Raw genomic sequence first — 15,381 nt, forward strand, 5'->3', positions numbered from 1 at the left:
TCCATATCATAAAATATTTAAAATCATGATAAATACATAATTATTATAAAATAATCACAAGATTTATTTACATATAAATTAGATTCATGTAAATTAGAAGCAAGTAGAGTATTTATAAATTTTTACTTACAAAGTTAAGAAGAGCATTACAACATTTTTTACAAAATTTCATTGAAATACTACCAAAAAGAATTTCGTCCCATGTTATTTATAATTTCTTATTCGATGTTTAATAAGAGTATTCATTTGGTACAGAACATAGGAATCTTTCATCGTTGTAATTCATATAAACGCAAATTTTATGTAATGAATCAGTACTTATAACTTCTAATTCTTGACTAATAGTAATTATCCTTTTTATCTGAAATTCGTCAAAATCATTATTATCAGAAATATCTAAAACGTCGACTGCTTTACACACAGTGTACTCTTTCCTTTGCAACGTATCAATAATAAAAAAAACAATTTGTACAAAATTATTGTCACCTGTCATCGCAAAAGAATTATTTGATCTAAGTCTTATAGTCTCGCAAGATAAATACACGCAATCCATCTTAACTAGTTTTCGGTAAACTCTAGCCGTGTTAGATAAATTCAATCTTCTTCTCCACTCAGGTGTTAAATAAGTCAATTTTCCAAAATATCTTCCGATGTGAGTAGTCAATACTTTTGCACACTCTCTTGTTTCTAAATACTTAACATAACTCAAGATTTCTGAATTCGGATTGTTTTGTAACATAAATTTTGTCAAAATGCGATCGCTTCTGTTCATACCCATTATTCGACAGATTTGATATTGAACACCTTTCGCAGCATGTACCAATTTCACAATATATCCGTTTCCATTTTCAAATCCGTAGCCAGAGTGACAATACAAAGGACCCCAATTCAGGACGCTGAGTGCCGTATGGAGTAGCTGATGTATATTGAAGGTCATCGCACTTCTTGAATAATACAATTCTGTTAGAACAACGAATGTCGTCAATAAACGATGTGCTTCTTGAATTTGGTTCCGACTTATATTATTTTGCAATAGAATATAGTATGCCCTAACTAGATAGGACCAATGAATAGCGTAGCATCTCATGCGAGGAAATTTAATAAGAACAATTGTACTATAGTATAATATCCAATTTTGGTATTCTTTTGCTTTCCAATACTTTCTATCTCGTATAGAACGACAGTTCCGCATGAGTTTACTAGGGACAGTTATGGCTTTTAAAACGTTATCCACTTGATCGATTTCTATATTAGTCAATGAATAAGGCATATTTTTAGTGTCAAACCAGTATTCCATAAACTGTTTCCCGATACCTAAATCGAGGTAATGCATTGGATCTGGAACGAATCCGGATACAATATTAAAGTAGTTGAGACGACTGAGAACTGTTTCATTAATGACACCGTTAATGGACTGACCAGAAGCTACAGCTTGTCGCGCATCTCGCAAAGTATCTGCTTCATTCCTCTCATTAATCGGTTCATCCAAAAGTATATACTTAACGCTTCCACCCCTACCTACCGCAATGTAATATCCCGGATGTAAGCACCAATTACATCCAAAATAACCATTGAATTGAGTAACGCCTTGCATAGGGGCGCGAGCAACGGAATCATCACAAGAGCAAATAGCATATACATAAATAGTATGTTTTGTATCTCTTATATTGCAGATAATTCCTTCATCCGAAAATGTATTCATTTGATTAACAAATGGCTCAAAATACATATTCATATCAGGCTTATTTCTACCAAACCATAGTCCGCATACTATTGGCTTTGAAGTTCTGACTTTAAAGGGTAATTCATTGATTATGATTTGTATTGGCCATATAGAGAAAGAAGAGCTTTCAAATACTGGTGAACCATCGCTGTTAAAAGTCGCGGTTATAAATTTATTTTTTCGATCATCAGGTAAAGAATTTCTCAACTTTTTATACAACAAACCACTGTGGAATTCATTTATGTTATCAGAATTTTTAACACGGGCCTCAACTATTGATTCATAATAAGTCCAATTCTCTTCAAGATAATAAGCTATTTCTTCGTCTGGGTTCATTATGCAGAAAAAATCTCGGTAAGTTGGATCAGTCAAGGAAAACCGGCAATTACAAGAAACGCAATGTATGTTATGATTCTGTTCCTCTCCACGCCGAAACTCTTTAACATAACGCTTACAGGTAGGGCATAATGCGTGATAAGTAATATTTTTTTCGCAGTTGAAAATTGCATTAACTAAGTATTTCGAATCAGGTAAAACGGAGGTAGCACAAAATATGTTTAGCATCTTAAATAAATCTGCGATTGCAACTTGGGGCAAGTTGTAAACTAGTGAAAATTTCAAAACTCCTAAATATATTTCCGCTTTATTTACGTTGATTCTACTATCAATAATTTCATCATTGACGATATCGTTCAGTATCTCATCTAATCGATTTTGTGTTCCATTGTCATCTACAAATGGGTAGTCAAATATATGTTGATATTGGATGTTATCATCATCACTTGCATAATCGTCGTCTTGCTCGTGTAGCAATTGCTCACGTTCATTTCTTGCATGATCCTTAAAAACAATAAGAATTATATAAGCAAAATATAAAAAATCTACGTATACATTATTGTACTATAAACAATCAACGTTGATGATATGATTAAAAATAGATGATAAATAGAATGTATTTAATATTGAAGGTGTCTATCGAATTTTGAGCAAAAATCAAAAGGTAAAATTAACTTTAGCTTATTTATATTCATCTTCTTACCGCTCCCCTTCGCGCTTAAAATAAAATTCTAAATACGGTGTTAAATTGAATACAAGGGATTCTTTTATTAAATTAATAACGTCTTTTTTGTCTTAAATAACGTTATTACTGAAAAGCAATTACGTTATTTATGGTGAATGACGTTATAACCCCCTCCTTCCACGCCTAAAATAAAATCGCAAATACGGAGTTAAATAACATATGGATTTTCACAGTGTCGAAAAAAAAAAATTTAGTAAAATAATCTCCAAGTTTCAACGGATGTTAATAATGAAAATAGTAATTTTAAAAAATGATTTGTTTTCTTAAATATGGAAAAATTAAAGAGTATACTTGATAATTTTTATTCTTAAAAAATTTTCACGAATATTTATCGCTTTCTTATTACTTAATGTCGTAACAGTAATATTATTGTAAATTTGAATCATTTTTATATGGAAAACTGTATATAATATTTTAGTATTAACTGCGAATTATTAAAAATTATTGTAGTTATTGTAATTACCATACTTAATTTATAAATCAATAAACAAAACATATTATTTTTCAAGACAGAAGCGTTATTTACAGAAAATGACGTTATTTTCAAAAACATTTTGGCTCTACATATGGAATAACGTTATTTTTCAAGGCAGTAGCGTTATTTACATAAAATGACGTTATTTTCAAAAATATTTTTTGCTACAGAAGGGATAATATTTTTCAAAAAAATAATTTTGGCTCTATGAATGGAATATCGTTATTTTTCAGTTATTGTAATTACCATACTTAATTTATAAATCAATAAACAAAACGTGTAATAAAATTTATATATTTTATGGTGTATCACTGCCGTTTTAACCAGATTTCGTAAAAGTATCAGTTGCAAAACACCATTTAATCTATCGATAGGAAAAAATTCAGATTTTTCCGATAAATATTATAGTTTAAAAAAAGCCACAGAAATATAATTTCTCAATTGTAACATAGAATTTGATCATAAGGTAAAAAATATATCGTTATTAAAAAAAAGCCATTTGATGAGCAATCAGTCTTACTACAATTATTATGATTGCAAGATTCCGTTTTAAAAGCACTTATTTATATACTAGATTTTTTTTAACTTCACAGTACGTAAACTTAAATATTCAAAATTATAAGTTTAAATATATATTTTTCAAATATTACAAAGTAATCGCGATCTAACAAATTCATTTTCAAAATTAATGATTTGACTTTGAAAATGAAATACTTTCTTTTCTATAGACAAAAATCTTTACATAAAATTTTTATATGATAGAATTTCTATTTGAGAATGGTAATTTATCTAGGTAAAACATAGATTGGTTAAAATGAAATGTTAAATTGTTAAATTAAAATGAGTTATAATTAGTTATCTATTTCATCGAATATATATGTTACGAATTTCAACTACAATTGTTAATTTTGTGTATACAATCTCAGCAGTAGTATTTTACTAGGTAGTTAATATATGTTCAATATTATTTTCAAGTAATGAGTTATGAAGAAATTAATTAATTAATGAATTCATTAATTTCATTAATTAATTAATTAATGAAATCGGTTGATTACATTATCATTAAGCAAAATAATTTTTAGACAAAAGTTTTCTGTTATTGATACTAGATATCTGTAATGTAGTGTACAAATACAAACTAGATAAGTGGAAACAAAATTTGTTATATTGAATTTTTATTCTGTAAAAATAAATATGCCACTTGTAAAGCTAAAAAATTGTATATCACAATTAAAAAAATTATACTTGCAGTATTTTTTTTTGTAAATTTATGATAAAAGGTATTTGGAGCAGATCAAACGTACATATTGTAGCTATTTCAGTTGAAACACTAATATTTGAAACTTTCAGCCATATAATGGTTATGTATTAAATTTTATTCAAATTTCAATAAGTTTTTCAGATTTTAATCCATTATGGTCTTTTCAAGTGATCTACTATTATAATTATGTACCAACAGTAAGCCTAGAAGTAACTTAAATGGAAAGCTTAATATTTAATAAATATAGAAAAATTTTTGATTAATTGTTGAAATTATATACTAAAATTTAATCATCTAAATAAATGTATAATGTGAATTGGTGTTATACTCTTCAAATGTTCTATGTATACTATCACAGCAATACTCTAATGAAGATATACTTTTAATATGAATGCTTGAACACTAGCAAGATATTTTTAAATCTTTACATATACAAGTATACTGACCATACACAATTCACTGCACTTAATGCCACTCATGAAAAATATGAATTTAAGAAAACGATATTGAGGGTCATTTGGTTACATTTACATTAAGGTATAGGATTTGTTTTCTTAGTTTCCAAATTTTTTTCAATAATGAGTGGATCATTTATGTAATAAATTTATACTCACACCATCGTCATCTGTTGATCCAGAAAAAGCATCAATTACTTGATTGGCAGATGACAAACTACATTCCTATAAAATATATATTAATTAATTTTATTAAGTATAAATTATGATATAATAATAGCAGTGAATAATACACTGAATTTAAGTATCAGTCTACTTACTGATTCATTTTCTGATGATACTGGAGATGATTGAGATGTTGTAGATTCATCATTGCTTGAAATATTATTAATTTCATGCAAAATGTTTGAAACTTGCTGAAATAAAACCATAACAAATATATTTATGAGACATGTTGTTAAGTTCATAAATTAATACATGCTTGGAATTACGTACATGCAATCTAGGCTTATATGCATTCATTAATTGAAAAGTTAATTGAATACTCACAGCATAATTCTCTCGCCATCTTTGATTGTCAACACTGGAATCTGAAGAAGAATCGTTCCTCTCTACTGTTCTCTTCCTGTTATATTGTGTAGTTCAGGTGTGTGAACTGGACACCCGGGTATGAAAATAATTATTTAGAAAATATTCACCAATTTGTGCATAAGCTGCGCGCCAAGAACCCCCGATCAAATAATTTGTGCAACTATTATTCGAGTTAATATTTAATATTCATAGTCGGGTGCTGGAAAAACTTTGACTGTCATTTTCTTGGAAGATATCGGAAATTTATAAATTCTGATGACTCCATTGGGTTGCGCGTAATTTGTGCATCAAGAATATATAATTCTAATACGACTGGTATCAAAGAATACGGTAAAAATCAAAAATTATTAAATTTGCATTTAAGCTATAATCATTGCGTCCGCGCATGCGTATGACGCCGTTATGACTGTGCAACAATAGAGATACCGTATATGCTTGCTGGAAGAAAATCTTCAGGGAAAATCGCCGTTTCCGAAAAACACCATTACTAAATCGATGAGAATCCTTCAGAGTACCCTGGTGAACGATTCACATCGATTTAGTTTGCTGGGAAAAATTATCCCTCTCATCCCTCATTCAACAAACGAGGGACACCGCGTATGCTGGCTTAAAGAAAATCTTCGGGAAAAATCGCCGTTTCCGAAAAACACAATTACTAAATCGATGAGAATCCTTCAGAGGACTCTGGGGAACGATTCTCATCGATTTAGTTTGCTGGGAAAAATTATCCCTCTCATCCCTCATTCAACAAACGAGGGACACCGCGTATGCTGGCTTAAAGAAAATCTTCGGGAAAAATCGCCGTTTCCGAAAAACACCATTACTAAATCGATGAGAATCCTTCAGAGGACTCTGGGGAACGATTCTCATCGATTTAGTTTGCTGGGAAAAATTATCCCTCTCATCCCTCATTCAACAAACGAGGGACACCGCGTATGCTGGCTTAAAGAAAATCTTCGGGAAAAATCGCCGTTTCCGAAAAACACCATTACTAAATCGATGAGAATCCTTCAGAGTACCCTGGTGAACGATTCACATCGATTTAGTTTGCTGGGAAAAATTATCCCTCTCATCCCTCATTCAACAAACGAGGGACACCGCGTATGCTGGCTTAAAGAAAATCTTCGGGAAAAATCGCCGTTTCCGAAAAACACAATTACTAAATCGATGAGAATCCTTCAGAGGACTCTGGGGAACGATTCTCATCGATTTAGTTTGCTGGGAAAAATTATCCCTCTCATCCCTCATTCAACAAACGAGGGACACCGCGTATGCTGGCTTAAAGAAAATCTTCGGGAAAAATCGCCGTTTCCGAAAAACACAATTACTAAATCGATGAGAATCCTTCAGAGGACTCTGGGGAACGATTCTCATCGATTTAGTTTGCTGGGAAAAATTATCCCTCTCATCCCTCATTCAACAAACGAGGGACACCGCGTATGCTGGCTTAAAGAAAATCTTCGGGAAAAATCGCCGTTTCCGAAAAACACCATTACTAAATCGATGAGAATCCTTCAGAGTACCCTGGTGAACGATTCACATCGATTTAGTTTGCTGGGAAAAATTATCCCTCTCATCCCTCATTCAACAAACGAGGGACACCGCGTATGCTGGCTTAAAGAAAATCTTCGGGAAAAATCGCCGTTTCCGAAAAACACCATTACTAAATCGATGAGAATCCTTCAGAGTACCCTGGTGAACGATTCACATCGATTTAGTTTGCTGGGAAAAATTATCCCTCTCATCCCTCATTCAACAAACGAGGGACACCGCGTATGCTGGCTTAAAGAAAATCTTCGGGAAAAATCGCCGTTTCCGAAAAACACCATTACTAAATCGATGAGAATCCTTCAGAGGACTCTGGGGAACGATTCTCATCGATTTAGTTTGCTGGGAAAAATTATCCCTCTCATCCCTCATTCAACAAACGAGGGACACCGCGTATGCTGGCTTAAAGAAAATCTTCGGGAAAAATCGCCGTTTCCGAAAAACACAATTACTAAATCGATGAGAATCCTTCAGAGGACTCTGGGGAACGATTCTCATCGATTTAGTTTGCTGGGAAAAATTATCCCTCTCATCCCTCATTCAACAAACGAGGGACACCGCGTATGCTGGCTTAAAGAAAATCTTCGGGAAAAATCGCCGTTTCCGAAAAACACCATTACTAAATCGATGAGAATCCTTCAGAGTACCCTGGTGAACGATTCACATCGATTTAGTTTGCTGGGAAAAATTATCCCTCTCATCCCTCATTCAACAAACGAGGGACACCGCGTATGCTGGCTTAAAGAAAATCTTCGGGAAAAATCGCCGTTTCCGAAAAACACCATTACTAAATCGATGAGAATCCTTCAGAGTACCCTGGTGAACGATTCACATCGATTTAGTTTGCTGGGAAAAATTATCCCTCTCATCCCTCATTCAACAAACGAGGGACACCGCATATGCTGGCTTAAAGAAAATCTTCGGGAAAAATCGCCGTTTCCGAAAAACACAATTACTAAATCGATGAGAATCCTTCAGAGGACTCTGGGGAACGATTCTCATCGATTTAGTTTGCTGGGAAAAATTATCCCTCTCATCCCTCATTCAACAAACGAGGGACACCGCGTATGCTGGCTTAAAGAAAATCTTCGGGAAAAATCGCCGTTTCCGAAAAACACAATTACTAAATCGATGAGAATCCTTCAGAGGACTCTGGGGAACGATTCTCATCGATTTAGTTTGCTGGGAAAAATTATCCCTCTCATCCCTCATTCAACAAACGAGGGACACCGCGTATGCTGGCTTAAAGAAAATCTTCGGGAAAAATCGCCGTTTCCGAAAAACACCATTACTAAATCGATGAGAATCCTTCAGAGGACTCTGGGGAACGATTCTCATCGATTTAGTTTGCTGGGAAAAATTATCCCTCATGAGTATCATACCTAAGAGACAGCTGATGGATTCTCATCGATTTAGTCTCCTGATACTCGAATTTTCCCGTAGCTTTTCCGATGCAGATACAGCACTTGGCAGCGAGGATAGTAGCTGGTTGAGCTTCGTAGATAGTAGGGGCAAAAATTTGGCAATCAAGCAAATCGATTGATTTGAAAGCTTGGGAGCTGCTGATGAATTCTCATTCATTTAGCTTTCGCCGTACAGAGGGAGGAGGCCAATAGTTGAGTATTTAGAAGGGGATAACTTTCGTGAGGGCTGATGCTGATACTTCTGACTTTTTCCGGAACTATCGACATGTCTTCACAAGTAGTAAATTTAAATATCAGAAAAATGTCTGTATGTGTGTGTGTGTGTAGTATGTATGTATGGAGTTCTCAATATCTTCAGTTCTGAACGATAGAATTTGACGAGCGCGGTCTCATTCGATTTGTTTTTACCAAACGAAGGGTGCAAAAAAGGTTTGTTTGATTCTAATGAGATAGTCCTTAATAAGGTGAAAAATACGATTTTTTTAGTTTTTCAATTTTGGATTTTCCTATTATTTTTAATTTTATAAAATGTTATTTTATAAAATATTTTTATAATGAATATACCTATTGTAGGTATACCTTCACAAAAACATGTATATCTTTTGACTGAATAAAAATTCATCGACCTGCTTGGTGTCATTTGAAAGCTTTGAGCGGCAGCTTTAAAATGAGCTGTTGCACGATTAATTTGCCAATAAATAGCCAAAGTCATCGCAATTTTGATCCAACTTTTTTTTTCAATAAATAATACGATAAGGATTTTTTAAGCATAAGCCGTCATTATCAAGCGTTTGGGTATCAAATTGATCTGGAACTTGGTAGAGGTGTTACCTTTTATAAACTATGAACTGAGTTCTTAGCACTACATTATACGATCAATTTGTTAATGTGTAGTTAATGATATCGCAATATTAATCTAACTACTCATAGCTACTCATCATTAAGTATCGGGGTGGTCGGAAAATAGGAGCTTGTAGACAAGAAAACTTGTAGACACGAAATAAGTCCGTGGATCGTCTGAATAAATAAAAAGCAGTAACTGGAAAATATTTTAATTTAACTCAGTTTTATTTCACATTAATTATAATATAGCTATGGCTTAAAACTAAAAATTTTTGATATACTCGGCAAATCGGATTCCGTTTATAAAACGCCATGGCTCGTCGTTCAATAATGACCCAGATAGAAAGCATTTCTCATTACTATTTTGGTTTTGAATATGGCAGACACCAAGTTACCTCTATCAGCATGCATGATAGAGTGGCGTAATAATTCTTTGAGATGATGCGACATAATTGAATAAAATTGTAAATAAACTTTGAAAACACTATCCTTTGAAGTTTGATGTATGTGAATATCAAACTAGTTCAGCGGTATTTTGAATCAAGATCTTCGATTTTTTATATATTTAACATATCGATTGTTTATAACATACAAGGTTTCATTTCAAAGTTTATATCAGCAACTTTGAAATGAGTAATTACACGATCAATTTGAGACTACGCTTCCAAAGTTATATATTTTTAAATCAACCTAGTATTGATAACAAATACAATGCATTTTTGCTTGTTGTGATATTGAATGATTTTACTTTCTTTTCATAAATTTCATTGACCTAATATAGCTTGAAAAAACAATAGATTGGTTGAAATAAATCTTAATTATAATTAATGAATATAAAGAGGAAGCTAACTGCCAATGGATTGGCAGCGTTTTATTCATTATTCAGTTTCCTGTAATATCTGAAATTAAAAAAAAAAAATTTTGAATTGACAATTGTTCGCGCGGTGTTACGTCATTACCAACTGCAGTGCAAGGTTATGTTCGATTGTTGTTGATATTGGATGAACAAGAAGATACAGATAAAAATTGTGTGTATTTTGCATTAAACACGGATTGGAATAACAAAATATTCCATTTCCTAAATAATATACACAGTATACATTATATTAGCGTACTATTGTGCATTATCAGTTGATAATGAAAGAATAAGATGATAACCTATTTATAAGTAAAATACAATTTGTTTATGGCAAGTTTTTCAGTTACCACTTGGAACTATAAAATAACTTTGGATCTCATACAAAAACAATATTATCAATGATTATATTAATCAATAACTATGTACAGCAGGTTTTTTGCACTACAATATTTATTACATATGCCTTACAATAGGAGAAGAGGCATTGAGTGGGAAACAGCTCTCTATCATAATTGTCTCAATTTTCTAGACAATAACAAGATAATGGTACAAGAAAATACATATTGTAATATTGCCTTGGAACAATTACACAGTCTGACAATTGCCATTTTTCCCAATCATGGTCACAGAAAGAAATATCGAGATCAAGTTCGCTACTTCTTAGAAATTTATTACCAAACAATCAGTTCAGATCTTGCTAGTAAATAGGCACTAATTTTTTACCTCATAAATAATAACTGTTTCAATAACTTCTCCATATTTCAGATATCAAGGATGGTCTTGAGTCGATATATGCCCCAAAATTACGTGCTTGGCATGAATATAAAACAAAGCTTTGTAGAGCTATGTGTTTTGACAGTATACGCCAGCACACAGAACAGTTTTTATCAGATGTCAATTATCAACTACCTTCAAACGTAAGATCTATTATATTAAATGAAATGCACTCTTGCGAGGAAGAGGAAATGAATAAGAAATTCAATGAAAAAAAATTGAACAATTGCTTATGGTTTAATCGTGTTGAGTTGTGTGAAGAAATTAAGTTCAATAAGGCAATTTCCACCGATAGTAACGATGATATAAGTTCGAATGACTACCTCCTTGAATTCACCAAATGTGAAATAGATTTGTCAGTGACCAATTATTGTAAATTCTCTGCTTTTTATGATAATCTTACCAGTGCACCAAAAATTGATTGCCATAGAACTCCTCTAGAAAGTATTAGCTTGGATAACACTTCTAGTCAATCAGCAGGTTTAAAGAAAAGGCAACGTAAAACTCGAAAAAGTTACACAAGAGCAGGTAAAGTGAAATAGCTGGGCTTAATTTTGAATGTCATATAGTACATGAAATTTAATGAATTCCATATATTTTATCTGCAGCGAATTTTCATCAAAAAGTTTCGGGGGGTGCATTAGAATTCTTCGAAAGAAAAGGTAGAGTACTGAAAATAATTTTTGTATATACCACATCAATGAAGATTACACAGACGTTTTTATAAAATTGCAGACACAGATGATAAGGTTCAGTTGATGAAAAAGCTTATTATTAAAAATTGTATTGCATCATGGGGAAATGATGCTTCCACACAGTTCATGGAAGGTACAGGGAGAATAAATCGACAAACTAAAAAATTTATTTTGGAAACTGTCTATGATGCTGAAAATGTAAAACAAAGTCATTATGCTTTATTAGACTTATTATTTGCTGAGAGATATCTAATTAGGCAGAAAGTCAAAGAAGTGCTTACATTTTTCAAAAACAACGATGTTAATTTTCATAAAGAATGCGAAGGCATGTCATGTTTTGCAGACATTGAATTAAAATTTTATGAAGGTATAAGAAATTAAACATTTATGAAATAATTATTCTTTTCAATAGTTTTTCACCTACAGCATTTTAACTTAATTTCATTAATTCATTTTTTGTAGTTATTTCAATCTCCAAGAGCATAGAGCAAAATGAGTGAACAAAACAGATAAATTCTATTGTAACCAAACCAAAATGAAGGTTGTCACGCGAATTTTTACGCAGTGTTGAAGTCAAATGAGCAAGTGCAAGTTTTATGTACAAAGAATTAATCATTTATAGCCATTGATGCCATTCATAGCCGAATGTAAAATAAATAAAAAGAATAACCCAAAGATGGAATAAATAGAACTTTATTCAACTTGAATTGAAATATTGATTTCTTTATAACCAAAATCAACATTTTTTTATCTTCGCCTTACAAATTATTTGCAATTGTACAAAATTTACATACTTTTTTACTTAAAACAATCAAATGAAAAACATGAATCATTCTGATGTTCCTTTGGCAGCAACTTCGACGTAGATTATAAGACTTACATTAATTTTCTTTTTTTGATCAACTTTTAAAAAATTACTTTTTGTATTATCACGTAATTGCCAATTTCCTTTTACAAAGCGGCAAAACGCTACATAGTGCGTTTGCCCTCCTACAATCTGAGTTGGTTTATGCTCAATTAAACCTACTAAAACAAACTTTTTGCCCTTTATAAAGATGATTTCTTTTATATTTCCAATTTTAACTGGATGATTGTTTATTGAGATGGATAAATAGTTTTGAGCATCGAAAGTTTCTTGAATAAAATTGCCACAGGCTCCACATTTATCTACAGTGTAATTTTCCATGACAAATTCATTTTGTGTTAGATCTTCTGGATTAGCTGACTTTAAAATTGTCGATGGAGGTAGGTAGAGGCTACACTGATTTGAACAATCAATAATTGAATGACATACTGAACAAGTTTGTATTTTAGTGACACTGTGATTCAATGCCATTAATTTACCAAAAAATAGGGTAAGATCATCATCACAGTAGATTCTATCGCCAATCACTATTCCATTTTTGAAAAGATAATGAAATCTATTAGTGTTAAATTTTCGCACATTAGTTTCATTGGCATATGCAAATACCAGTTTTAAAAAAGTTTCATTTCTAACATCATTATCAGTAACAGTTTTGCAGAATTCATAGAAGTCTTTGTAATTTTTCATAGCTTGTTTAAACACTTCAACGACTGCATCAAAAGCAGAAGTACTTTCTAAAGTATATTTTTTATTTGATTTACTCCTAGGAGGCTTCTGATTTCCATTTGCGATAATGGGGTCTTTGTACCCAGTAGCATTTGGCTTGTTGTACATCAAGTCCAAATATGGGCATGGATTGAGATACTCAGCCGGTTTTCGATTGAGATTTGATATCAATCTACAATCTTCACGAGTATCTTCTTTCGCATTACATTGGTTCGATAATTCATTTCTACAGTAATCATGTTCATTTTCAACAGTCGATTTTTCAAGCATATTTTGGAAAAATAAAAGTTCTTGTTTAAATTCAATATCAGTTTGGTCTGCATAATTATCGAGCTCTTCATTAATTGTTTCAGATTTACTATTCCCTTTTCCTTTCCAGTCTTCACAGTACCTCAGGTATGGATAAGTAATAATTCTACAAGAATTTGCATTTTCATCTTCGAGCTTGCAAATATCTCCAGTATCATTTAAAGTTTTCAACCTGTCTATATTGATTTCAAGTCCCCTTAAACTTTCTCTATAACTCTCTACTGACTGAAATAAGCTTGTAACATGATTTTGTAGAAATTCATAAGCAGGGAGTGGCTCATTATCTACTGGAAAAATAATCTGATACATATCATTATAATGTTTCTGATTCAATTTATTATGATAATTTAAATCTATAGATTTTCCTGGTATCAAATTTGACCAGACAGGGAAAATCGTTAAAAACTTAGTTAGAGAGCTTAAAAACATCAGTTTTCTATAAGGATTTATTTCCAACTCTACTTCGCTTGAGATGTTTTTTGGATTTTCAAAATGGTTGCATATAGCTACAGACATTTTCTCCATTTCTGTATGTTCATATTCTTTATCTGCACTCTCAAAATTCTCTCTTTTGTAAATATCAATTTGCAATTTTTTAAAATAAACATATATTTCATTTCTTTCATAAGGTCTTTCCTCAAAACTTTCTGTAAACAGAGTAATGTCGAGATCATCATTTTGTTGGCATTCAGAAATCCCTTTTTTAAAATTTTCAAACTCAACACTTGAAATTATGTTTAAAATAGCTAATCGTGCATTTTCAGTATCCTTATCAAAATACTTGCTACACAGAATTTTAAAGAGATTTGCAACAAAAGTTATAAACCCTTGAAAGTTGTCGACATAACACAAGAACAAGATACACTCAAAATAAAAATCTTTCACGCAATCATCTTCAGCATTCATTGTATAATTCATTATCAATCTAATGTACTGCATAGTTTTGTTCAAATTTACATTTAAAATGCAAACTGGTAATTTAAATAGATTTTCCCCCTGATCTTTCATCAAGCAATTTAAATAGTGAAAACACTGCAGTGAGTAGTCCTGTAAGCTTTGATGATTCAGCATCACAGACAATCCTTCAACAAGTTTGAAGGAACAACTTGCATAACACTGTCGAGGAACTGAAACATTTGTCTGCTTTAAAAATTCTCCAATAAAAAAAGATATATAGTGTTTATCTACTTTTTCAGATACTGCTTGAAAAAAAGGTATCGAGGCATTGCTTCCTTCCCCAAACATTGTAATAAATAAAACACTTTCACTTTCCCTATTATAAATCACAGTTTTATCAATCAATCCTTCATATACACTAATAAGCACTGGATGATCAGGTATCTTAATGAATTCTTTGTACAAATCTAGCTGAGCTGGTAAACTGTAAATTACGTGAAAAGGTTTCACTGAAAATTTTCTGATGAGTGGCTTCATTGAAACCTCTGACATCAATTTATTCAACTCATCTAAAGCATTGATGACTGTTTTCAATGATGACGTATTAACACTATCACTTTTCTCTGGTTTTGATCCTGGCTTATTTGCATCCAAGACCAGCTCATTCGTAGTGTAGTTATTAGAATACTTTTCAATTTTCAATTTGGTTTGAAGCAGTAGCCGATTGCCATAAAATCTTTGGTGCAAATTTTTTTTTGTTATTTGGTACTTCAGATTGTTCAATGCTGTATCCCAAACAATGTCACCTTTTTCCACTGGTTTCTGATTTATGTCAAATACTGGTAATTGTAATAA

The 15,381-nt window shown here is 31.9% G+C and overlaps 1 protein-coding gene across 1 annotated transcript; it reads right to left on the minus strand.

The window, feature by feature from the left end:
- Positions 1-8,542, minus strand: LOC131673092 (uncharacterized). The gene is made up of 5 exons (XM_058950801.1): positions 8,517-8,542; positions 5,545-5,620; positions 5,316-5,411; positions 5,155-5,220; positions 1-2,563 (listed from the first exon to the last, which is right to left on the minus strand). Exons 1-5 carry the CDS (start codon positions 8,540-8,542, stop codon positions 230-232), a joined length of 2,598 nt encoding a protein of 865 aa, XP_058806784.1. The 3' UTR covers positions 1-229.
- Positions 8,543-15,381: the final 6,839 nt, after the last annotated feature.

The sequence above is a fragment of the Phymastichus coffea genome, unplaced genomic scaffold (assembly GCF_024137745.1).
Source record: "Phymastichus coffea isolate CEN01 unplaced genomic scaffold, Cenicafe_Pcof_1.1 PCOF00167, whole genome shotgun sequence".
Taxonomy (NCBI): Eukaryota; Metazoa; Arthropoda; class Insecta; order Hymenoptera; family Eulophidae; genus Phymastichus; species Phymastichus coffea.

What these genes read in the sequence shown, in the direction of transcription:
- LOC131673092 (XM_058950801.1), bottom strand. Translation starts at nt 8,542, where the DNA reads ATGAGAATCCATCAGCTGTCTCTTAG. An exon ending in GATGGCGAGAGAATTATGCT is followed by an intron (nt 5,412 to 5,544) that starts GTGAGTATTCAA and finishes GTTTTATTTCAG; the next exon opens with CAAGTTTCAAACATTTTGCA. An exon ending in GATCAACAGATGACGATGGT is followed by an intron (nt 2,564 to 5,154) that starts GTGAGTATAAAT and finishes ATTGTTTTTAAG; the next exon opens with GATCATGCAAGAAATGAACG.